At 44.5% G+C, this 24,378-nt stretch overlaps 1 protein-coding gene across 1 annotated transcript; it reads left to right on the forward strand.

The window, feature by feature from the left end:
* Positions 1–979: 979 nt before the first annotated feature.
* Positions 980–10,979, forward strand: NUDT7 (nudix hydrolase 7). The gene is made up of 4 exons (XM_066243782.1): positions 980–1,097; positions 4,242–4,395; positions 9,084–9,248; positions 10,300–10,979. Exons 1-4 carry the CDS (start codon positions 1,003–1,005, stop codon positions 10,666–10,668), a joined length of 783 nt encoding a protein of 260 aa, XP_066099879.1. The 5' UTR covers positions 980–1,002; the 3' UTR covers positions 10,669–10,979.
* The last annotated feature ends 13,399 nt before the right edge of the window (positions 10,980–24,378 follow it).

Raw genomic sequence — 24,378 nt, forward strand, 5'->3', positions numbered from 1 at the left:
TTATATTCATTTTCTTCTGATTTTAAAAGTAATTAAAATTAAAGCATTATTGTGGGTCCCAGGCATTGCTTTTCCTGTATGGGGCAGAGACGTCAACCTGGCCTTAATTCTCTGAAATCTGTCCCCCTTCAGTGTCAGCTTGATCAAGGCTCCCTCTCACCACCTCGTCCGGAACCACTCCTCTGGGGTCCTTGCGCAAACTTGTCCTTCTTCCTAGAACTCTCTCCCCTGTCCCCCGGCCTTGCTTGCCTTCCGCACATACCCGAGAGCAGTGGCTCTAAGCATCACAATCTCCTAGGCACAGGTCACTGGGCCTTACCCCCAGTTTCTGATCCAGCAGCTCTGGGAGGGTACTCAAGAGTCTGTATTTTAACAGCACCCAGGTGCTGCTGACGCTGATGCTGCTGGCCCTGAACTCCACCTGGAGAACAGCTGTTTGGGAGTTCTGCGCCGTTTCCATTCTTTCTGATACACCTTCCCTGAGCAGATCTGGTCACGTTTACCCTAGGGTGCTCTCTAAGGAATAAAGGCCTCTGATTTATGTAGTTTTTTTATTCCTGTCTCTCTCTCTCTCTCTCTCTCCCATTTGCTAGCTGTGGAATCTGCACCCTACACTTAGCAGGTGTTCAGCAAATGCGTGTTGCGGGCTGTTCATAAAAGGTGAACCAACTTAACCTCCTAGCAACAGTGAATGGGAGTGTCAGAATCCTCTCAACTCACCAGCACTGCATTTTTCACTTTTCTTTCATTTGTTTTACAATTGTCAATTTCAAAATTCCTCATACGCCTGCTGTTTCAGGTGCAGAGCAAGGTGCTGGGAAGAAACTGCTTCGCGGGACCCGGAAGGCTGGCACTTACTCCAGGCCAGCCCTTTCTCACGTCCCGCCCCGATTCTCCTCCTACGGCGGCGCCAGGCCCCTCCCACTTCTCCTGGGCCCCGCCCATCCTGCCTCTAGCCATAGGCCCCGCCTCTCTCTCCTCCGGCTCATTGCCATTCTGCGCATGCCCATCCGGGCTGATCTCCTGCGAGAAGTCTCCTGCTGGAAACAAACTTTTCCTGGAACAATGTCGCGACCCTGTCCTCCGGAGCCAGTCAGGTAAAGCCTTCCGCGACCCTGGCACACTGTACCCAGCTTTGATCCGGGCAGGGCCAAACAGATCACAGGCAGCCGGTCGCCGGGGCTTTTTGCCTGCGATTGTTTTTGCTGAGCCCGCGTTCGGTGCACTCATCTTCTTGGTCGCCCGCAGTGTCCGGGGACCTCTGCACCTTCTCTGGCCCAAGACAGAACTGGACTTTGGCCATCTTGAGTTCGCCCATTATCATGGGTTCACCTCCACGTTCCCCAAGGTCAAAGCGTTTCCCCCTGACCTGCTGGCTTTCTTCTGCTCCAGACGTCTCCAGAGTTCGAACTCAGGAACCGCGAGCCCGCACCAGGCAACCCAGGGTTGAAGTCCCCGGGTGGCTACTTCCAGCGAGGCCCTTAGGGCGCTAGGTTACATAACTTCTCTGGGCCCAGACCAGATAAGGCGCTCTGGGCCTGCCGGGCTGTTGAGAGGATGAAAGGGAAAATCAAGGCTGAGAGCGTGGGGTAAGCCCATGCCTACAACAGGGTGGCTGCTACTGTTGGTGGAGTTTTTATAATGGTCATTACAAGGATCAGTCCCTAAGGTGGACAGACACGTTTTCTGCAGACTTTGCATCTGCGGGACTCTTCGAATAGTTGTGGGGGCCTCTGAGAAGCCGCACCAGGTCAAGTCCATGTTGACTGGGTGGACCAGTTTCCTCTTCTAGATGCAGGCTTGTGTGCTTGGGATGTGCCCTGAAGTTGGGGGGAGGGCGCATCTCGTGATTCTCCACAAGCCTTTGGCAGGTCATTGCCATCATCCCCCCACTTTTAGTGAGCATTCTGCCGTGTAGAAAGAGGCAAAAAAAATAGCAAATACCTCCTGCAAAAATAACCGCCCATTTAATGGTGGCTACATCTATGACATTGTCACCATTCATAGGCCGCTAGCTGAGAACCAGCCACAGTATATGAATTATGTCATTAAATCCTCACAAATATTTTCAAACCTGTCACAAGTGACGAAAGGAGGGCTCAGGGGTCATTCCTAAACAGTTTGAAACCAATTCTAGCTGACTTAAACATCTGATTTTGCCCACTATGCAAAATGGCCTTTTCCATGGAAAAATTAAAATTAAACTGTTAGTTTATTGGGTTGTCAATAACAAAGTGCCACAAACTGGCTGGCTTAAAAAACAAAAATTTGTTCTCTCACAGTTTCTGGCAGCATCACATCCAGCCTCTGCCTGTGTCTTCACATGGCCTTGTTCTCTGTGTGTATCTATCTCCCTGAGTCCTTTCCTCTGTTTAGAAGGGTAGCAGTCACTGGAATTAGGGCCCACCCTAAATCCAGGATGATTTCATCTTAAATCCTACACTACATCTACAAAAATCCCACTTCCAAGTAAAGTCACATTTTGAAGTTTTGGGGGGATACTGTTTAATCCACTATGCAAACCACCAACAAAATACAGCTTTCAAAATGAACAAAACAAATTCACAGTCATGGATTCGGGGACCATTTGTGGTCATAAATCAGAAATAGTTGTATATTATCAGCTAATACTTTTTATGGTATGTTCCCCTGGTCTGCAGCACCACCATCACCTGGGAGTTTGATATTCAGGCAAATGCTCAGGCCCCACCCCGAACAAATGGAGTCACAGTTTTGGGGTGGGCCCAGCAATCTGTGTTGTAGCAAGCCCTCAGGGTGATTCCATTGCTGCTAGAGTTTGGGAACCACTGTCAGAATACAGTTGGATATTTGATAACAAATGGAATGCCTGATAACATGACAAAAGGGCCAGATTAAGAGAAAGTCCTTAACTTTACAATGGTTGAAATTTACAGTGACTTACTCAAGGAACATGTCCTACCCGAATCTAATTATGTCTTTCAACAGTTAACTACTGCATTGTTAAAAAAAATATTTTACCATAATTTAAACTCAATTTAGTTTTCAAGTGAACTTGTTTACTAATCCCTACCTCTCACCTATGGGGGATATCTTCCAAGACCCCCAGTAGATGCCTGAAACTGCAGAGAGTACCAAACCATATATACACTATGTTATATTCTATACATACATACCTATGGAAAAGTTTAATTATAAATTAGGCAGAATAAGAGATTAGCAACAATAACTAATAATGAAATAGAACAATTATAATAACATACTATAATAAAACTTGAGTGTTTTCTCTCTCAACATACCATGTTGTATTATACCGGGGTTCTCAGGTTATGACAGTCTCGACATACGACGTTTAGAGTTTATGACGCTCATTCATTAAACTTTAAAAAATTGAGACTTGAGTGTTTCAGCTTACACCGTTAGCGTCATACTTGGGGACTACATGGGCAAACTAGTTTGGTTGCATGTGGCGGAAGAATTTACAGTATTTTTTTTCTGTGGCTTAGTTGTGTTTTTATGTCCTAGATTATGATCTTACAACTGTGTGAGGATAGGTAAGTGACTTAGGCTAGGGCGTGTTTTGACTTACACCAAAATTTGGGTTATGTCACTGTCGTAGGAACAGAACTGTGTCATAACCTGAGGACCCCCTGTACTCACCTTTTCCTGTAAAGGAAGCATTTTATGGCTTCTCTTTGGCATATCCGAATTGCCAGCATCACAGCTCTTGTGCTTTGGGGCCATTGTTAGGTAAAGTAAGGGTGACATGAACACAAGCACCACAATACTGCAACAGTCCATCTGATCACCAAGAAGGCTACTAAGTGACTAACGGGCAGGGAGCATATACAGCCTGGATAACCTGGATACAGGGGTGATTCACGTCCCGGGTGGGATGGAGTTGGACAGGGCAAGATTTCATCACGCTTCTCAGAACGCCGCGCAGACTTTAAAATTTGTGAATTGTGTATTTCTGGAATTTTTCATTTAATATTATTGGACTGAGGTTGACTGCAGGTAATTGAACCTGTGAAAAGTGAAACTTCAGATAAGGGGGGGACTGCTGTAGATTTTTGCCTCATTTTATCTTGCCCCAAATCATGCCATTTGGCTATTATAATTTCTGCCCTGTTATTGAAAAGTACACCGAGACCCAGAAATGGTAAACCTCAAGATATATAACCAAGCGGAAACAGAGGCAGGACAAGGAGATGCTTACCATAACTCTGGTGCTACAATGTTTGTTTGTTTTTCCTTTTTAGAAACAGTTTGATAGATGATGCTAAGGCCAGCTTAAGAAAGCATGATGTTGGGACCAAATATTCTCACTTGCCGTCTAATAAATATTCCATCCTTATACCATTGTTGGCTAAAGAAGGAAAACTTCATCTGTTGTTCACCCTTCGGTCAGAGAAGGTAGGTAACAAAAAGTTCTGCCATTAAAGCCTCAGAACAATTGAAAACCCCACAGAATTTTGTCACTTGCACACATTTTGGGGCCAGAGATTCCCAAATGGACTTTCAATATTGTGATGTCAAGGGGCCACCGGGTAACATGGCATATTTTGGAGACGTTTTAGAAAGTGGAAGTAAGTCATTTAAAATACTTCTAGGCCAGGGTTTTTAACCTTGGTGCCATTGGCATTTGGGCTGGATAATTCCTTATGGTGGGAGTTGCCCTGTGCATTATGGGATGAATGTTTAGTGCCATCCCTTGCCTCTACCCACCCGATGCCAGTAACACACACACAAACACCTTTGTGACAACCACAAATGTCTCCAGAGATTGACTCCTGTCCTGGCAGGAATGGGAAGGGGGGAATTGTACCACTGTTTTAGACAAATCCCACCCCAGGTCTAATGTGAAAGTTTGGGAACAGAGAGGTTAACATTCTGGGCCCTGAGACTGGCTGCCCACGTTTGAATGCAGACTCCTTGCCAGCTGTGTGACTTTATCCTATTTGGTTACCCTCTCTGTGCTGCAGTCTCTTCACTTGTAAAATGAGGACAAAATTTTAATACCTGTTTAATAGGGCTGCTGTGAGGATTTCACAGAATAATAAATGTAAAGCCCCTAAAACAGCCAAAGCACTTGGCAAGGATTTGGTAAGTTTTAGCAGTCATCAACATTAGTGCCATTAGCGGACAGGGCCTGAGGCTTTAACATAAACCGTTCAAGCCCTGGCCAGTTTGCTCAGTGGTAGAGTGTCTGCCCAGCATGTGGAAGTCCTGGGCCCACAGCCATTGGCTGCATTGGAGCAAGTTGCCCCAGGGGATAAATTGGCTCTGGTTGCAACAGAGCAAGGTCCCCAGATGGGCAGAGCATCGCCACCTAGTGGGCATGCTGGGTGGATCCTGGTCAGGCGCATGTGGGAGTCTGGCTCTGCCTCCCCGCTTCTCACTTGAGGAAGACAATTTGACTTTGGGTGATGGGTATGCAACATAATCAGATGTCAAAATAACCTGGAGATGTTTTCTCTGAACACATGTACCCTGATTTATCAATGTCACCCCATTAAAATTAATAATAATAATAAAAAAGAAAAATTAAAAAAAAAGATAAACTGTTCAACTTGAAAGAAATGTTGGGCTGGGATGGAGTTCCTTAGGTACCATCACTGTCACTTACTGGTAGGGGCACTTCTGAGGAGAAGTTGGGAAGTAGTTAATCCAAGCACCAAAAAGAAAATGGGCATAAGAAAGGGTCTTTCTAAGCAGAATAACAAAAAGTATCTCCATGGGGGAAGAAAACCAAGCTGAGAAATCAGCGGAAGTTTTGTGGATTTGGGGTTAGACTTGTGTAGATTCTTTCCTGTCTGGGTCAGATGATGACAACCCAGTTTCCAAGGGGAGATACTTAACTCGGAATCAGGGAACTGGGGTCTGTTCCCAGCTGTGCCAAAAAGCACAGGAGCAGCACCTTACTTTTTGAATGATCAGACAAACAATAATGTAGAAAATCAAGATGAGAAGACGAGACCCACAGTGGGCCTCTGGTCTCTGCCTAGAATACCTTTGCCTATTGATTATTAAGTGAGATTATCTTAGACCATAAATTCTGATATGCAAAGGTCACTTTTTATTTTAAGTATTTAAATCTAAATCACACTCTCCGAGCCTATCTGGCTGTGGGGGGGGGAGGAGCAAGAAATTCCCTTGGGCTTACCTGAGCTTGGCCCCTCCCTGGAGTAACTGAAGCTGGGGTCCATGATTTTCTCTAGGGAGATGGAGAAGGGAGCATGTGTCACCAGTCCCTCCTGCTTAAGGGTGGGCTCTCCTGCTAGCTCTGGGAACTGGAGCAAAGTGCTTCATCTCTGAGCCCCAGTTTCTTATTCCTAAAATAGGTCTGAAGACAGAGCCTAATGTTAGGAGGGGAAAGGACAGCACTCTCCTCTCCATAGACCCCCTCTTTATTCCCTCTTCCCTCTCCCCTTCTCCCTCTCTCCCTTTCTCCCTTTCTCCTCTCCCTCTTCTCCCTTTAATTCTCCCTCTCCTCTGTTCCCTGCTCTCTATGGCTTGAAATAGGCAAGAGGAAATTCAAGACAAACGCATAGATGGAAGTCTTAGGAAATTTGGTTGCAACCTCATTTGGCTTTGAATAGAATCCCATATGGTTTTGCTTAATAAAAACTGTTACGATATTTACCAAAAATAAAAATAAAATAAAAATGATTGAACACTTCTGTACTTAGATAGGGCCCTTTCTGGTACTGACAGTTTTGTGAATAATCATGAACAGGTCTATTTTCTTTAAAACTGCGTGGCATTTTCTTCCAAGTATTTAAAATAGTCATTAAAGCAGATCTGTCTTTCTGTCAAGCCGGGTGCGTCCCTGCAGGTGCCTCTGTCGCGGATGCCCTGCTGCTGAGTGTGCTGGCACTCTGCAGTGAGTTCTCTGAGGTGCTGCCACGTTACGTGTAGTGCTTACGCAGTTGGGAGGTGAATGGTCAAGACAATAGAAGCACGTCCATCAACCTGGCTTTCACCTACTCTTATAACTATAACTGATGTGAAGATGTGGGAGGTTTCTGCGCAGTGTAGCAATTCCTGCCTTGTTACTGATCTTAAATTTTTTTTTTTTTGTTCTGATGTATTAGCAGAGAGGAACTTTAATGTGTTTTCTTTCACATTTTTATAAAGCTTGCTCAAATGGGCCTTTAAACTGTAGGATATTACAAAATTTATCACAGCATCGACTTGATTCTTACATGGATATTTTGGTCCTGGTGCTAAAAGTGCCTTACACAGCCCCTTGATTTAGCTTTTCAATATCGAGAATTGAGCTTCCAAGTTCTCATTATTGGCCCTGCAGAAGAGAGAGAGAGAAGAATGGAGGGCCTGTGCTTCTCTACCCCTGCCCAAGATGAGAGAGAAATCATTCTAAAGACAGATATAAAAAAGGAGAAAATATTTAGGACGCTACAGATGGAGACACAGACCGTTCTCCGGAAGTCAGGAAGTCATGGGATCAAGGACATAGGGGGACGGGGCAACGCTGGGAAGGAGAGGCCCCTGTCCCTTTCCTCGTGTGCAAAGACACGGAGGTGTTAACACAGGGCAGTGCTGATGGTGCCTCTGACCACAGTTTCTGTGTGCCATCATAGTACATGTATGGTGTGCTGATTCAAGGCATGCTGTAGAATTAAATCCTGGTTTACATTCCAGCTCCACTACTCACCCCTATGTGAACCTGGTCAGGTTATTTAATCTCTTTGAGCCTTAGTTCCCTTATCTAAAGGTGGAAATAATAATAATAACATTGTAGTAGCCTGTATGTCCATCCAAGGAAAGACAGATAAACAAACTGATATATACATACTGCGGAAAACTAGTCAGCCACAAAAAGGAAAGAGGTGCTGATCCATAGTATGATGTGGGAGAACTTCAAAGGCACGATGACGCCTGGCCTGTAGTGACGCAGCGGATAGAGCAGGGGTCCCCAAACTATGGCCCGCAAGCCACATGCGGCCCTCTGAGGCCATTTATCCGGCCCCCGCCGCACTTCCAGAAGGGGCACCTCTTTCATTGGTGGTCAGTGAGAGGAGCACAGGATGTGGATGCCGCAAAGCACGCGTCGCTCACGTACAGTACTACTTCCGGTGACGCAGGACACACGCGTCACGGCTCCGGAAGCACGTCATATCACTTGTTACGACTGGCAGTGACAAATATGGAACCGGACATTAACCATCTCATTAGCCAAAAGTAGGCCCATAGTTCCCATCGAAATACTGGTCAGTTTGTTGATTTAAATTTACTTGTTCTTTATTTTAAATATTGTATTTGTTCCCTTTTTTTTTTTTTTTTTTTTTTACTTTAAAATAAGATATGTGCAGTGTGCATAGGGATTTGTTCATAGTTTTTTTTATAGTCTGGCCCTCCAACAGTCTGAGGGACAGTGAAGGGGCCCCCTGTGTAAAAAGTTTGGGGACACCTGGGATAGAGCATCAACCTGGAACACTGAGGTCCCAGGTTTGAAACCCTGGGCTTGCCCAGCCAAGGCACATACGAGAAGCAATCAATGAACGACTAAAATGAAGCAACTATAAGTTGATACTTCTTGCTCCACCCACCCCCATAAAATCGATAAATAAAAGACTTTTTAAAAAACGATGCTAAGTGAAAGAAGCATTCACCAGAGGTCACACGTCATACAACCCCATTCACAGGGAATACACAGGATAGGTAACTCCACGGCGACAGAAAGTGAGGGCAGGGAGACGAGGGGACTGGGTGCTGCTCAGTGGTACAGAGACTCCTTTAGCGGGGATGAAAATGTTCTGGAACGAGATAGCGGTAATTGTACAACACTGCGAATGCATTAAATGTCACTGATTTGTTCATTTCAATAATTTTATGTTCTGAATTTCACCTCAATTGAAAAAAAAAAAAAAAAGAACAGCTTATGAAACTATCAGATAAAGTCAGTGAAAACAAAGTCCGTGTGAAGCAACACATCCAGAACATGGTAAGCATTCATGGTCTCCGCTATGGCAAGGATGGTCTTCGCACAGACTAGACATTCAGTGATGACTTGTTGAGTGAGCAGACGGGTTCCAAAGTTGGAATCACTCTCTGTGCTGCTCTGTTCTTTCCCTATGCAGCTAAGACGGTCACCTGGAGAAGTGTGCTTCCCTGGAGGAAAGGGGGAACCGACAGATGCGGACAGTGTGGCCACGGCCCTCCGGGAAGCCCAGGAGGAAGTGGGGCTCTGTCCTGAGCAAGTGGAGGTTGTCTGCCGCCTGGTGCCGTGTCTGCTGGATGTAAAGGTTGGAGTGGAACTGGGTTTCTTAGTGTCTTGAGCTCCCAGGGTGGCCACTCTTCCAGATGGCCAAACGGGACCCTTAAGAGTGCTGTACAGAGAGTGGTTTTGTGTGGACTTTGCCCCTTATGGGCCACGTGGCCTTGGGCAAAGCCCTGTTCTTGGCTGGGCCCCTCTTTCTCCATCCAGAAATGAAAGGGGAACTCCATCGATGGATTTCAAACTGGGTGCTATGGATTCTTGTAGATGCTTCTATACCAAACCCCAGGCCTCCTCCTCTAAATTCTCAGTAGAATCTTTCACTGAGCAGCACCCTGCACTTCCTTGCAAGCAGTTGTGATTGTAAATATGTAGAAATCCTCCCACATATAAACATATGTGTCCTTGTCTATACTGATAGGAAAAGTTATCTGTTGCATTTTTTTTTGAGGGTTGCATAGAATCCCATTATATGCCTATACTCATACTTGATCGACCCTAAATGTCCATCATTTGAGGAGTTGTAACTTTAGAGTTTGGGACTATTGTAAATAATGCTTCGGTCTCGTGCAGTAGGTTCTCACTGAACATTGCCGATAGGTTCTGTAAGTTTAAGCAAAACAATGTATAATGAAACCACTTTTATCAATTATATTGAGGAAGTTCCTACAGCCTCTCATTCAATGTTATAGTGAAACGATGTTATCAGAGGACCTGATGTATTTTATCTTTTCTCCCAGGTAGGAATTTGTCATTCAGACATGCTTACACAAATACAATTGCCAAGTGAGAGGGGCCACATTTTTATAAAGCCAAATTGCCATTCCAAAATATTGTACCTACTGATGTTCACACAATAATTTCAGGGTATTTCACAGATGCCGCCCAAGGTAGGACATCAGGTAGGACATGAGGGGCATAAGGTTTACATCTGTGGTGAGTTCTTTCCCCTTCCTGACCCAGCCTGTGCACTGACTGCTTCGGCTGTTGTCTTAGTTCACGTGGAAGTGGTATGGCTTTAGCACTGGCAACAATATCTATTTACTTCTTAATTTGGGTATTTTGTTTTCTGCTTTTAGGGAAATACATTGGTAACAGCAGTTGTAGGGTTTATAGACCACAACTTCCAGGCCCAGCCTAATCCCGATGAAGTCAAGGATGTGTTCCTGGTGCCGCTGGACTATTTCCTGCATCCACTTGCCTACCACCAGAATTATCTGACACAATCTGGTCATCCCTTTATTATGCATTGCTTTGAGTACACAAACCCGGAGGATGGTGTGACTTACTATATCAGAGGACTAACTGCAAAATACGCTCTGTTGGTTGCTTTAATTATTTTGGGACAAAAACCCACCTTTGAGGTTGAATTTAATCTCGATGATCTAATATCGTCCTCTGAAGAATCCTTCCTGAAGCTTTATAAACATGCAACAAGCAAGTTGTGATTTATGAAACCAGCATCCAAAATAACTATCTAAGCGGCTTTGGCGTGTGCTTATCCGCAGAACAACAATCATGCCAGCTGGTGGAATTTGACAGGTGCGAATATTTTTCCCTGCAATATGAAGATAAAAACCTGGCCTGGTTTTCGGTTGCCCTCCATTATCTGAAAAAGCAAAAGTCTTTCAAAAGTGGAAAATGTGTTTATAGTATTGCATCATTGCGCCCTCGATACCTTAACACCATTTCTCTTGCGCATTGCAAGGAAAAGTATCTGGCACACAGTAGGCACTTAAATAAATATTTGTTGACTATATGAACATGTGACATTAATCTTATTTGTAAGAGGTACTATCTCTTTCTGTCTGATGTACATGTAACAGGAACTTCTGGCCAGCCATCGAAATCTATTGTCCCTTTCTTCCAGGGCAGGAGGATTGAGGCTGAGTCCAAAGCTCCCACGTAGAAACAAGCATTACCTGGGGCCCCTTGTCATTAATGCATCGTGGCTCCGGAACTTAGTTAAGGCCAATGAGAGGTGAATGAAAGTCGACTTTGCAGGTCATCTCCAATTTAAAGATAAGCCAGCTTCCCTGGATTCCTTTTCCCCTGTCCATGAGCTGCAACATGGATTTATCTGCAACCCCAGATTTGATCATACAGGGGAAGACCGTCCTTGGGGGAATGGCAGAACCAAAAGGTGGCAAGAGCTTGGATCTATGAATGACTCTGTGGAGCAGAGCAACCTGCCACCCTGGGCTGTTCATGGTGGAGTTGGGGCTATTGCCTGGGAGAGAATAAAATTCTGCCACTCTAATTTGTTAACGTTTCTGCCACTCTTAATTTGGAGTCACTGCTTGAGCAGAGCTATAACCTTAAATAATATACCGTAACTCTTAAAAATGGCAAGATGGATAGTCACCCAGACTTGAAGTGTTTACCGCAGTTAGAATTTAGGAAGAGCTGTGACATTTTAATACATGGGCTCTGAGATAGGCACAGGATGCTCTTGGATGTTGGTGGGGTTCGGCTGACATCCAGAGCAGCTGAAATGAAGGAATACGAGAGGCCCATGTGCCTGCCAATCAGGACAAATACCTCTATCTACCTCCAGATGATGAGAGCAGGGAAACACCGATTCCTGGTATCAGCCCCACATCAAGTCAGAAGGACAATCGTTCTGAATTGCACACCTTGAGATCCACCATTTCTTACCTGGGCATCTGCATATCTCCTGTTTTATACTGAACAGGGATTTTTTTAGTTTAGTTATGGTCTTAGCCATCCTGCACAAGGTCAGGGAAGCAGGTAAGTAAAGCAACATAACCTCAATTGTTTGATGGCAACTGCCCGTCTTCTTGACTTGCTTAATTTTTAGAAAGCCAAACCATATTTAATAGACTTTTTGATTGCTGAAAACATGGTCCCCGCATTAAACCCATCAATCAGCCATTTCAACTGCCCACTGCTGCTGACTTTTTATTTTCTGAGAGTTGGCAGAGGAAAATATCCGTTCTGCAGTTTTATACCCATAAGTGTTGAAACGGCACAAGTCTGGCTCCCACCATGAGAGCAGATGTTGGTAAGGTCCCCCATTAACCCCCGGTTCTGTAACCGGGGCTGCATGGACATGCCTGAAATGTTTCTGAACAATTATAGAGGCATTTGCAAATGTGTACTTACAGTCTGACAGTGGTGTAATTGCCAGGTAGGTTTGTTGACCTCTCGGGCAGTGCAGGAAGTCGCCTTTCTGAACTGTGTTTGTGAACTCCACAGACCTGTCTGGTGTCTAAGAGGACTTGGCCCAGCTGAAGTCTACCATCTGAATGACACTTGTGGCCACTCAACTGAAGGTGCTAAATATTTAGTGATGGAGGTACTGCCCCCCCCCGTCCCCCGTCGCTTTTTTTAGTAGTGTATTTTACGACATCTATGTTCAAGGTTCTAGTTAAACATCCTTTGGTGAAAAGGAAAAGAAGTCTATCCAATCTGGCTCAAATAAAAGGAACAGTGATTGGCCGAGTACTGATCTCAGGGAATCTACCAAAACCACAGCAAATCGGGCTCAGGAAGCATAGCCACGGGGGCGTGACCACAACAGCACAAGCTTGTGAACCTTCTTCACTTTTGCCTCCAGTCATATTGGGACAGTAACCATCTTTTGGGTCAGCTGATGCGAACATAGAAAGGCCACAGCTCAGTAATTCAGTTCCCAGTTTCTTGGAGACAGCTTCACTTGGCCTAGTTTGGTCACCTGACAGGTTTCCAGTAACTGGCAGACATGTTCGAAGGGCAGGGATCAGAGTCAGGACCCCAAAGGCGGACATCGCCCTAAGTCACCTGAGCCCACAGGCTGTGGGTCAGAGCATTTCTGAAATCAGATGCACGTCCCAGAACATCTATTCTCTCCAGGCCCTAAAGCCTGCGAACCTCCGTGGACCCTGCCACCCGGAAAGCCCAGCTCTGTCTCCTTTGCATCCCGCGACTTTAGTAAACAGGTGGTTAAGACCCCCAGGTCTGGAGTCAGAATGCCTAGACTTGAACCCCAGCTGCAGCATCGACCCACTCAGGGACCTTAAGCAAGTTACTCATCGTCCACAGGCCTCAGTTCCCTTTTCTGTAATGGGGGAGAAATAAACTTTTCCTATTAGGGATGTTCAGAGAATTGAAGGGGCTAATACGTGTGACCCCGTTAAGCACACCCACATGCTCACAGCAGTTCCTGGGAAGTAATAAGGGCTCAGTGACCTGTGAGCTAGTAGTTACAGCGTTACTAGAACTGTGGCTTTTATTGTAGCAACATCATAAGCACCGTCATTTCTCTAGTTCAGAACATCCCTGTTTTTCTGAACAGAAGTTCCCATACCCTTGTTCACGGTGAGCACCCTCAGCATCTCAGTAATATTTTTCACAGCACAACTAGGCCAAAAGAAACACCTAATTTTTCTATGTTGTTATAGCCAAACAATTTACTAAGTGTTTATGTCCTACTAACTTGGTAGTCATTTGAAAATATACTGTATGGACACAAAAATACTTATATACTTCAATTTTTTTTTTTTTTGTATTTTTCCGAAGTTGGAAACGGGGAGGCAGTCAGACTCCCACATGTGCCCGACTGGGATCCACCCACCATGCCACGCCGCTCTGTTGTGATCAGAGCCATTCCAGCACCTGAGGCAGAGGCCATGGAGCTATCCTCAGCACCAGGCCCACTTTGCTTCAATGGAGCCTCAGCTGCAGGAGGGGAAGAGAGAGACAGAGAGGAAGGAAAGGGGGAGGGGTGGAGAAGCAGATGGACACTTCTCCTGTGTGCTCTGGCCGGGAATCAAACTCGGGACTCCCGCACTCCAGGCCGACGCTCTACCACTGAGCCAACTGGCCAGGGCCTATACTTCAATCTTAACCCATTGCCCATTAGTCGGGGACCCCAGTTGGGCACACGAGGAAATGGAAGATTCAGATACAGTCATTTGATCGAGATAAACAAACACATAGAGAGAGGAGGGACACGTCCCCAGATCTGGGACTCAGGGAAGACACCACAGGGGAGGTGGTGGCTAAGCTGAACCCTGACAGGTAGGAGATGTCACCGCAGGTGAGAAGGATGGTGGTCATCTCAACGGGGACTCTGACAGCCCTGCTCCTTTGCTTTCATGATTTCATTTAACCCTCACAACAAATCTCTGCAGTGAGTACTGTTAGTGTTCCCACTTTTAGATAGGAGAACTGCGGATCAAAGGAGTTAAATATTTGCCCATGGTCACACAGTTTGTAAACAGCAGAGCCAACATGTGAACCCACATGTACGAGCTCCGAAGCCCGTGCTCTTTCTACTACAGCCGCTTACTCCAAGGTGAGGCGTATTTCGTAGGCAGAGAGGCAAGAACAGAGGTTAAATTCGTGTTTCCTTTGCATCACCACCGGCGGAAGGACAAGAACTACAAACTCAATAAATGAAAGAGGGGGCAGTGCTTATTCTTACCCTCGTCATGTCCTTCAGCTTAATCAGCTGGTGCTGCATGCACACAGTGAAATGAGTAATTAGCTAGGATGACTTTAATTGAAGTGGAACATACCCATTAATAAATGAAAGTGCTGGCACACTTGTTAATTTAACAACTCCGTTCACAGTGCCAGCTTTCCAGTTCAAGAACTGAGACGGGCAACTATTCCTTATCCTTTAGACAAGATAATTACATATATATAATTCAGGTCTTTTTCTGGTTTCCAGTTCGTTTCTTATCTAAGACTAGCACAAGGTGTTTGTTTGTTTTGTTTCGTTTGTAAGTGAGAGGAGGGGAGATAGAGAGACAGACTCCTGCATATGCCCCGACCGGGATCCACCTGGCAACCCCTGTCTGGGGACAATGCTCAAATCAATTGAGTTATTTTTAGTGCCTGAGGCTGATGCTGGGACCAACCAAGCTATCCTCAGCACCCAGGTGGATGCTCAAACCAATTGAGCCACTGCTGCAGGAGGGGAAGAAGAAGAGAAGGGAGACACCGGTGGTAAAAGAAGCAGATGGTCACTCCTCTTTTGTTCCTTGACGAGGAAATCAAACCAGGAAATCCATGCACTGGGCCGAAGCTTTATCTGCTGAGTCAATTGGCCAGCGTCTAGCACAAGGTTTTGGAAAAATCACTGGAGTGATCACCCCAAGTCCAGCAATCTTTGATGTGGCATACTTGGGGTCCTTAATGAGGGTCTCTGTGTATCCTCCATTCAGAATTCTTGACTCCCCCACCATAACCCCTCAGCCACATTCCTGTGCTTTCCCTCTGCTGAACACTACTCAGACATGAAGAGTCCATTCCTATACGCTCTCTTCTTCAGCCAGTTCTGCTCAACAGCATGAACACTGTTTCATTGCCCCCCTTCGCATACCTATTTAATATACGTACAATTTTGTGCTTAGTCCAGCCACAGTTCTGGAAGGGACATAGCATAAGACCCCTTAGTCCAACTTGCCCTGACCTACAGTGAATGAATGAACCAGGGGTCAATGGCCAACCCATTAAATTAGCATCTAATTTAATTGTCAGTAATCTATTATTTGTACAGTCTACTTAAATAACTGAGCTTAGTCTATTAGATTTTCCAAAGAATTCGAACTATGCCAGAAGCTAATAGATGCTTGGGAACTATGTATTTTGGCCAAGGGCATGCTGATGAGTAAGTCCAAGAAGCCAGAGTTTCAAGATTAGTGGGCCAGTGATTGGTGGAAGCGTGTATTTGATTTCGGCAGTAGTTGTTTTGTCAGAGGCGCCACCAGATCCAACTGGAAGAAGAAATATTTCCTAAAGCAACTTAAAGAACCTTTTTAAAGTTTCATACACAAGTCCATAAATTTTTATTTTATAGGTGTAGCCTTGGTCTGATATTCCCTTGACTAGAACTTTGATTTTTCATTTTATATCTTCAAGACTTTATTCCTTACACCATCGTGATTGTTAATAGCACTTCAGTTTCCTTTCTTCTCTCTATTTTTTACTCATTTCCCATGCGAATCTTGAAGTTTTCCTTCTGGTTATTTTGTTCTAACTTCTTAATTCACTTGTGTTTCCTTGTTAATTTGTGAACAGATTCTGCTCTGGGCTCAGCCTGGAGTTTTTTCTTCTAAACCTGCTGCATCCAACGAAGCCCATAAAGCAATCCGAGAAGTTACCCACATTTTTTTTCCTGACTATAAATCTGTAGGGCCTAACATCAGATCAAATAATAAACTAAAGGTAGTTTTGCTAGAACTCCTAACCTGTTATAAACATATTTCACTCTATCTTAGTGCCTTGTAGTGAATTGAATAGTTGTCCCCAAAAGATATGTCCAATTCTGAATCCATAGTACCGTATTTCCCCATGTATAAGACGCTCCCATGTATAAGACGCACCTTAATTTTGGGGCCCAAAATTTGAAAACAAATGTATTACATAAAGTTATTGAACTCAAGCTTTGTTCAGCATAAAATTCATACAACTCCTTATCTGCGCAAAAGAAAGGGAAATGCAAGTAAAAAAAAATCTACAACCACTATATAAGACACACTGTTGGGCAGATAAAATATATTATGCTCACTTTGTTAAAGATGGCGCTGCCCACGTAGAAGCCCGTTGCCCAGGTGATATAAATGTGTGTTGGGGGCGGGCTGTGGGCAGGCTGGATCCTTGTAGCCTGGGACTTGGTTTTAGGACTAAGCCTTACCCACCCTTTTTGATGTGGAGTGGTGCAATCCCATCATGCCTCAGATAAGTGACTTTGTATTAGAGACTTCCCTATTTTGTATATTGGATTAAAGGTTTTTATTTCTACACTATAAAATGGGGGCAGAACGGGAGCTTGCTCTCTCTTGGTTCCTGAGATTAGCATAAGACAGGAGAGCAGAGAAAGGCCACGTGGAGGAGGCCAGGAGAAGCAGCCAAGATGGTAGAGTGCTGAAGGAAAAGCCAGTTTGTGCACAGTTTGTGCAGGAAGAAGGAAGGAGATGGGGAATAGAGGTGAATAAGTCTGGTGAGCTAGAAACCTTTTATTCTAGGAAATTCGGATAAGTCAGTAGCTTTGTGAGCACTGAATGAGTGGGTTTTGGAGCCCACTGTGTGTTTTACTTGCACGCAGGGTGCAAGCTAGGATTAAAGATGATGGCCCACCAGTTTTTGGCTTCGCTGTTTCATTATCATCTGTCCGAATCCAATGCAAACCTGCATGGGCCAGGCGGCTGTGATGGTGGCCAGAGATACTGGCTTTACACACACTAGTTTTTAGACCCCCAATTTTTTGAAAAAAGGTGCATCTTATACATGGGGAAATACAGTACTTGTGAATGTGACTTTATTCGGGAAGAGGGTCTTTGTAGACATAATTAGGGATCTTGAAATGAAATCCTCCTGGATTTACCGTGGGCCTTAAACCCAATGATTGGATTTATCAATGAGTATGAAATGATAAGGATTTGCCCCCTTCTCAGTGAAAGAAGAAGAGAACTGGCATGGAGACACTGGGAAGAGGCTGTGTGAAAAGAGGGGTGGAGCTTAGAGTGAGGCTGCCCTGGGCAGGGGACTCCCTGAGCCACCAGAGGCTGCGAGAGGCGCGGAAGGCTCCTCCCCTGGAGACTTCAGGGGCTCAGGGACCCTGACAACACCTTGACTTTGGACTCCTGGCCTCCAGAACTGTTAGGGAATACATTTCTGTAGTTTAAAGCCACCACATCTGTGATCATTTGTGACATCAGCCCTAGGACCCTCCCCCCATCTCTGAACCCACCCCTTCTTTGAGCACTAGTTCTCTCCCCTCTGTCTCAGGATTCAGATGGAAACAGCTCCCTGTGGACGGTCCAGGAGCTGGCACCAGCCCAAGCCCAGTTCCTCGGGTTGATTCCCTCAGTAACTCGTTTGCGTTGAGGATCGAGCAGTGCCAGCGTCTGTCTGCCTGCTCCCTGAGCACATCCTTGGGCATTCTCACCAGAGAGCCTCGTTGCTAGCCCTTAAGATCCACGAGGGCAGGGACTGTAGACCTTGTTGGTATTCCCAGGGCCTGGCACTGTCTAGCATGCAACGCTTACCACACCATTCCTGATCTTAGTAGTTCAGCCCAGAAATCTGAGTTTTTCCTTGACACTCACCCTCACCTCTATAGCAGGCACAGTCAACGTCCGCCCATATCCCTCGGGCTCTGCCATTGCATTGAGCTCCAGTCCACTTCCAACAGCCAGTTCTCACATCTCTGTTCCTAAAGAACTTTTCTAGATCCCCAGTAAGCAGGTCAGAAGTGCCCCCTTAGCAGCCCTTAACCACTGACTAGTGGAATTGGGTATATCGGTAGCACGGTTCCTTGCCCCTCGGGAGGGATAATCCTAAGGTATCATCACTTCTTCACTGGCTCCCAGAATGAGCTGAGCTTCAGCTGCCCGCTGTGGTAGCTGGCTTTAATACCTCACTTTTAGAGGCTGCCTTCCCACTTCCGTACCAATGTGCCCTATACATTTCAATATATTACTTAATCTTTGTCTCAGAGTTTGTTTCTAGGTAAGCCCAAACTAAGATACTCCTATACCCAAACTGTCACCAAATCTTATTAAATCTACTTTCCAAATATCTATCAAATCTATTCTCCTTATCTCTAGTGACATGAACTTAGTTTAAGCCCTCATAGACTTCTGCAAAATATCTATCTGGTAACCACTGCTCCATGTCATTTCCTGCAAGTTATAGTTATTTTTTCAACATTTAAATGTGATATTTTCCTTGAGACACCCAGATGGCTTCCCATTGCTTTTATGAGGAAGTCTAATGAAGCGTGTAAGCTCAGTGTTCTGGCTCCTGTCTGTGCCTCCCCGTTCATCCCTCTCCGATAATGCTAGTCCTGGTTCAGTTCATGGACGTCACAGGACTCTTGCACAAGCTGATCCCTCAATCTGGAAGGATTTCCCACTTGCCTTTGTCTATTGTTAACTCATACTCATCATTCAGGCCTTAGCTTCTCAGGGAAGCCTCCTCTGGCATCTTAATTAGGTCAGTTCCCCTGGTTACATATAAGTTCTCTTGTTACCATTTACTTCTCTTTCATAACTCCTCTCACTGTTACAATATTATATCCCTTTGTCTGATTCTTCAACTGATGCTCCCCTCCTCCTCTAGACTCTGAACTCTATAATGGAGAAATCATGTCTCAATTTTGGTCCATCAGTGTACCCCAAGCACTTACTGCAGTGCTTGGCGAAAAGTAGATACTCAGTAGGTAGTTATTAAGTGAAAGAATAAAGCAAAATAAGTAAAAATAGCCAATCAAATAGCCAATTCAGTGAGCAAAGAAAAAATTCAGTCTCTTCCCAACAGTCTACCTGACAAATGTCAATCTAAGGTGGCCAACCTTGTTGTTAGTCGTCTCCCATTTACTGCATAAAGTATATAAAGTGCCCTACCAACTGTGAACATGAATGAACAGCACCTGTCTTTAATCAATTTTTGCCTTGTGACTTAGTTATTTCCATCCCCAGCTGTCTTGATGAACTCCTCCGGGACAAGAATTAGACCCTCTTCACTCTTCTATCCTCAACGCGGGTCATGTGTTTAGGGCCCATGCCCCTTCACATCTAGAATAACTTGACTTGAATCCCCATAGTAATTCCAGGACAAAGCTCAATTTTCTCCTAAGATTTATTCAAATGCTTAAGGGCTTACATTCCTTCTAATCACCTCTGGTTCAATTTCCAGCTTCAATGAATCTTAGTTCTACATTCTGCCCATTAACCCAAGTGTCAACCCAAATGCAGGATGGAACCTGCTTCTTGTTTTTCCCAAGACTGTCCTTTATATAAATCACAAAGTCACTTTAGTTGGAGACATAGGGGTGTCAGCCAGGTAAACTTATGATGCAACATAAGGGAGCAAAACAAAATTTGAAAAAAGAAAAAAAAAAAAAAAGAAACACCCAAAATTTGGATATTGTATTGTGTTCTCTTGTTGTTTTTTTTTGTTTTGTTTTTTTTTTTATATAGAGACAGGGAGTGAGTCAGAGAGAGGGATAAACAGGGACAGACAGGAATGGAGAGAGATGAGAAGCATCAATCATTAGTTTTCCATTGCGCATTGCAACACCTTAGTTGTTCATTGATTGCTTTCTCATATGTACCTTGACAGCGGGCCTTCAACAGACCAAGTAACCCCTTGCTGGAGCCAGCGACATTGGGTCCAAGCTGGTGGGCTTTTGCTCAAACCAGATGAGCCTGCGCTCAAGCTGGCGACCTCGGGGTCTCAAACCTGGGTCCTCTGCATCCCAGTCCAACGCTCTATCCACTGCGCCACTGCCTGGTCAGGCTGTGTTCTCTTGTTCTTAAAAGTGTTCTGTCCCCTTCTGCCCTATCAGGCGCCAGGCTGATGCTGCATTCGTCAGTACTCTTACCCATCCCTGTCTCTTCTCTGTTTGCTTGCAAACCCAAGTGGCTCTCATTTCTTTTGCAGAAGGCTTGTCTCTTCCTGTTTGACTCCTTGCCTCTCCCGCCCCCTGGGACTCACCTTCCACATCAAATAAGCCTAGCAGTGAGGTTTTCTAAATAAGAGGACTTTATCTATACACGGTACATTGATTCTAATCATACTTTTCCTCACTCCACTGGGTCTTTTTTTTTTTTTTTTTCTGTAATGAAATGACAGGGTTAAGTGAGGACAGCCCTATAGCAAAACCCATGGGCGCTCGATTGGAAAAGACACATTTATGCGGAAACACGTTTGATGTATAAAGGCGTCGATCTCCTCAGGAGATAGATGAGCCCGAGAAAGGGTGATGGGAGTGGATGATACGATCAGAGGTTGGACGTGAAGTAAGAGGCTGCACGGAGCAGTGGGCAGGGGAAGCGAGGAATGAACAGCGAGGATCAGGCTGAAGTGATCAGGTGAAACAAGGGTAGGAGGAGAGGAGTCGACACTAGAGGAGTAGTCAGGGCAACTTTTAGAAGAAGGGTAGTGAGAGGAACGACCTTGACACAAACAAAGATGATATCAGGTCTCCAGCCAAGGCAAGGGGGCATTGGCCCTGGCATCGTCCATCCGTTTGTACGTGACCCCGGAGGTACCATCCAGTCTTCCTGGACCTCGGGTTCCTCCTGTGTAGGGCAGATGTGAACTAAGTGCTCTCTAAATAACTTCTACTTCTGAAATCTCTACTCTAGACTTTCTCCAGTCGTATTTGAACATATACAGGTATGTAAACAGTTTTGCTTAATGGTTCACAAAGGAAAAATCGGGACTGTGGACAAGAGAAGAACGGCCTGTTTGTCTACTGTTTGAAGCTAGCAGCATGCAGAGAGTTCATTACGCAAAAATACCATTTGGGGGAGATTAATTAAAAATTCTGACATTCAGAACAGGGATTTGGGACAGGAATGTACGAGTACAGCACTCTGGGTAGAATTAGACAGGCATTTAGACATTGAACCTTATTAGGTATATAGTTAGGCATTAAGAAGGGGACATTTGGAGCCAATATTCCAAACCCCAGTGCCGGTTGTCTTTGTGTGTTTTGTTTGAATTATTGCATGTTTAATAGGATTTAGCTACAGTGCCTCTGCTTAACAATCTGTTTCCTTGGCAATGCAATCCTCAGTGGGGCAAAGGCCATATGGAAAACATGGGTCATTTTGTAATTTAGTAAGTGAGATGAAAGGAATAGAATTTAATTCAATGCACATCGTTGTATCTTCCCTGCACACACAGTAAGGAAAACAGCGGCCAACGTCGCTGGCATTCAATAAATGGAAGGTACTATTTTTACTCTTAGAAGAAAAATCCACAATATGCTCTGTTTTATAATAGATGCCCAAACATGCTATTTTTCCAAAAAAAAAAAAAATGATTATCAGACAAAATATTCTTCTCAGTAGTTCCATTGGTATTATCCTTCATTCTGTTTATTTTTCTCCTGCATCCTTCACTTGCATTTCATAAACAAGTCTTATTCACTTAGCATCCAATTCATACTCCAAATTCATCCATTTGTTCCCATTTCCCATGGGACACATGGTCCCAGCCACTATCCTCTCCCAGCTAGACCTACAATAACCTCCTGTCTGGTCTCCCCCTCATTGCTACTCTTGCCCTCGACACTCTATCCTTCACTCAACATCTTGAATGATCTTTTGAAACTATGAGTAACACCACGTCACTTCTTGGCTTAAAACCTTCTAGTACCTTTCAAGTAATGAAGTTCGACCTTCTTTCCTCGGTGACAAAATTAGCACACTCTGGACCCTGCCTACCTCTGACCCTTCTCACTCTGGGCCACTTTTCTGGCTTCATTCGTGAACTGAAATGTACATGATCTTCCTGTCCTTCCTGAAACGTTCCAAGACCATCCCCCCCCATGATAGAACTTTCGCATGAGCTGTCCCCTCTCCCTGGAATGGGCTTCACCTTGGTTTTTGCATAACTGGCTCCAGTTTTTATTTCTTTATCAATTCTTATTCTTTCCTGGGTGAGTCCTACCACATGACGCTTTAGTACACACCCATATTTTCATTTTCTGCACACCTCCTCTATATCTGCTATTTTTATGATTTTATTTATTTATATGTATTTGTTATTTTTTTCCCCTTTTCCACCAGAACATAAGCTCTGGGAGTGTGGAGACTTTTTATTACATTTTCTTTTCTGCCAGGAACTTAATAAATAAATCTTGAAGAGATGAATGAATTACTTTTGTTGGAAACTAAATGGTCAGGTCATTTTTCCACAGAGAAGTAGATCAACACAATAATGAAATCATATCAAAGATTAGGTAAAAAGATACTCCCAAGCACTTCAATATTTATTTTTATTATTTTTTACTATTGACAATTTGTTTCACTAAGAGATAATTTTGTAACCATTTATGTGTTTTAATTATGGTTTATAATTGCTACTGTTTTTCTTTTTGAAAAATGTCTGATTTACTCCATCTAATTATCCTGGCTCCATATGTGCATACATCAGGAAAAAAAAAAACAGGACAGCCTAGTCACCCAACAACTTGCAAACCATTTAAATAAATTATAGTTAAATCATAGAAAAGTACATATGGCCAATTATAGAAAAGAATATTCACAGAAATATTTAAAAGTCTCTTCTTGGAAAGGAGGTTAAGATTATGACTATCTTTTACAACAAAAAACCTTGAATGACTATAAAATATAAGGAATGCTTCAAGTAGAATGAGAGAGTTATCCCCTCCCCCCCCAAAATAAAACAAAAACCTAATCTCTAAGTTTAAAAAAGACAGAAAATAAAAATTTTAATTCCAAAACCAAGACTTCCAGCCAAAGAACTCAGCTGGATGATGACATAAAGGTGACCTTTGGTGCGTCTCTGGTGGCACTGGCTTGGCTGGTGACTAAGCATGCCGGCCCCAGCGTGGGGCAGCATCAATGGCTTTGAGACCATCTCTGCTTCCGCTCCCTCTCCTGCTCACCCCTGCATGCCCTGCAATAGCATCCTTCTTTACCCCAGTCTATTACACTCAAGCACCTGCCTTACAAACTGGTCATGTGCAGAGAAGTGTGAGAAGGTTATTCAACGTGAGGAAGATCCGTGAGGCTGTGACCACTCCCTCTCTTGCGCATCTGTTTTTATCAATTAATTCACGCATCGGTGCTGAGTCATGTTCTGAGAAAGTAAATGAAAACGTGCCAGGGTCCGGCTATGTGCTGGCATATCAGAACTTGGGGGCGGGGTGGGGGGCACTGCAAACAAGTTGCCAGGAGAACCACATGGCCTTAAAGGTGAAAAGGAAAGTCTCAGAGAGCAGAAGGAGGCCAGGCAAAGGAACCAAAGAGAATTCATTTAAATTTTTGAAAAGGGCAATCGTACTACAAGATGAACAGTGCTGCGTAGTGTCCCCCCGGCCCTGTGAGCGGGGCACAACGTGGGGAGCCTCAGAGGAGAAAGCATGAGCCTTCAGAGATCTGGCCTTTAGGGAGGGACCTCCACGGGGCTCTGAAGTTCTCGTTGCTCACCTGTCTTCAACAATGGGGTGTGCAGCTATCCCCAGACCATCCCCTAAGATTAGCTCACCAAGATGGGGAAAAACACTTTGTAACCATGCGAAGTTTCAAGGCCGCTCAACAATCACAAGCGTCTTGAAGACATGGGTTTAAATGATGGCCAGGTATGGGTAAGTATTTAGAAAAAGAAACATAACTGAAAAAGAGCCTGAGACTTCACACACAGAAGACATTTGCTTCTCATTCTGC

The sequence above is a fragment of the Saccopteryx bilineata genome, chromosome 9 (genome assembly GCF_036850765.1).
Source record: "Saccopteryx bilineata isolate mSacBil1 chromosome 9, mSacBil1_pri_phased_curated, whole genome shotgun sequence".
Classification (NCBI taxonomy): Eukaryota; Metazoa; Chordata; class Mammalia; order Chiroptera; family Emballonuridae; genus Saccopteryx; species Saccopteryx bilineata.

Excerpts from the sequence above, each read along its gene's own strand:
- NUDT7 (XM_066243782.1), top strand. The coding sequence starts at position 1,003 with ATGCCCATCCGGGCTGATCTCCTGCGAGAAGTCTCCTGCTGGAAACAA. Across the intron at positions 1,098-4,241 it reads TGTCCTCCGGAGCCAGTCAG|AAACAGTTTGATAGATGATG; the intron begins GTAAAGCCTTCC and ends TTTCCTTTTTAG. Across the intron at positions 4,396-9,083 it reads TCACCCTTCGGTCAGAGAAG|CTAAGACGGTCACCTGGAGA; the intron begins GTAGGTAACAAA and ends TTCCCTATGCAG.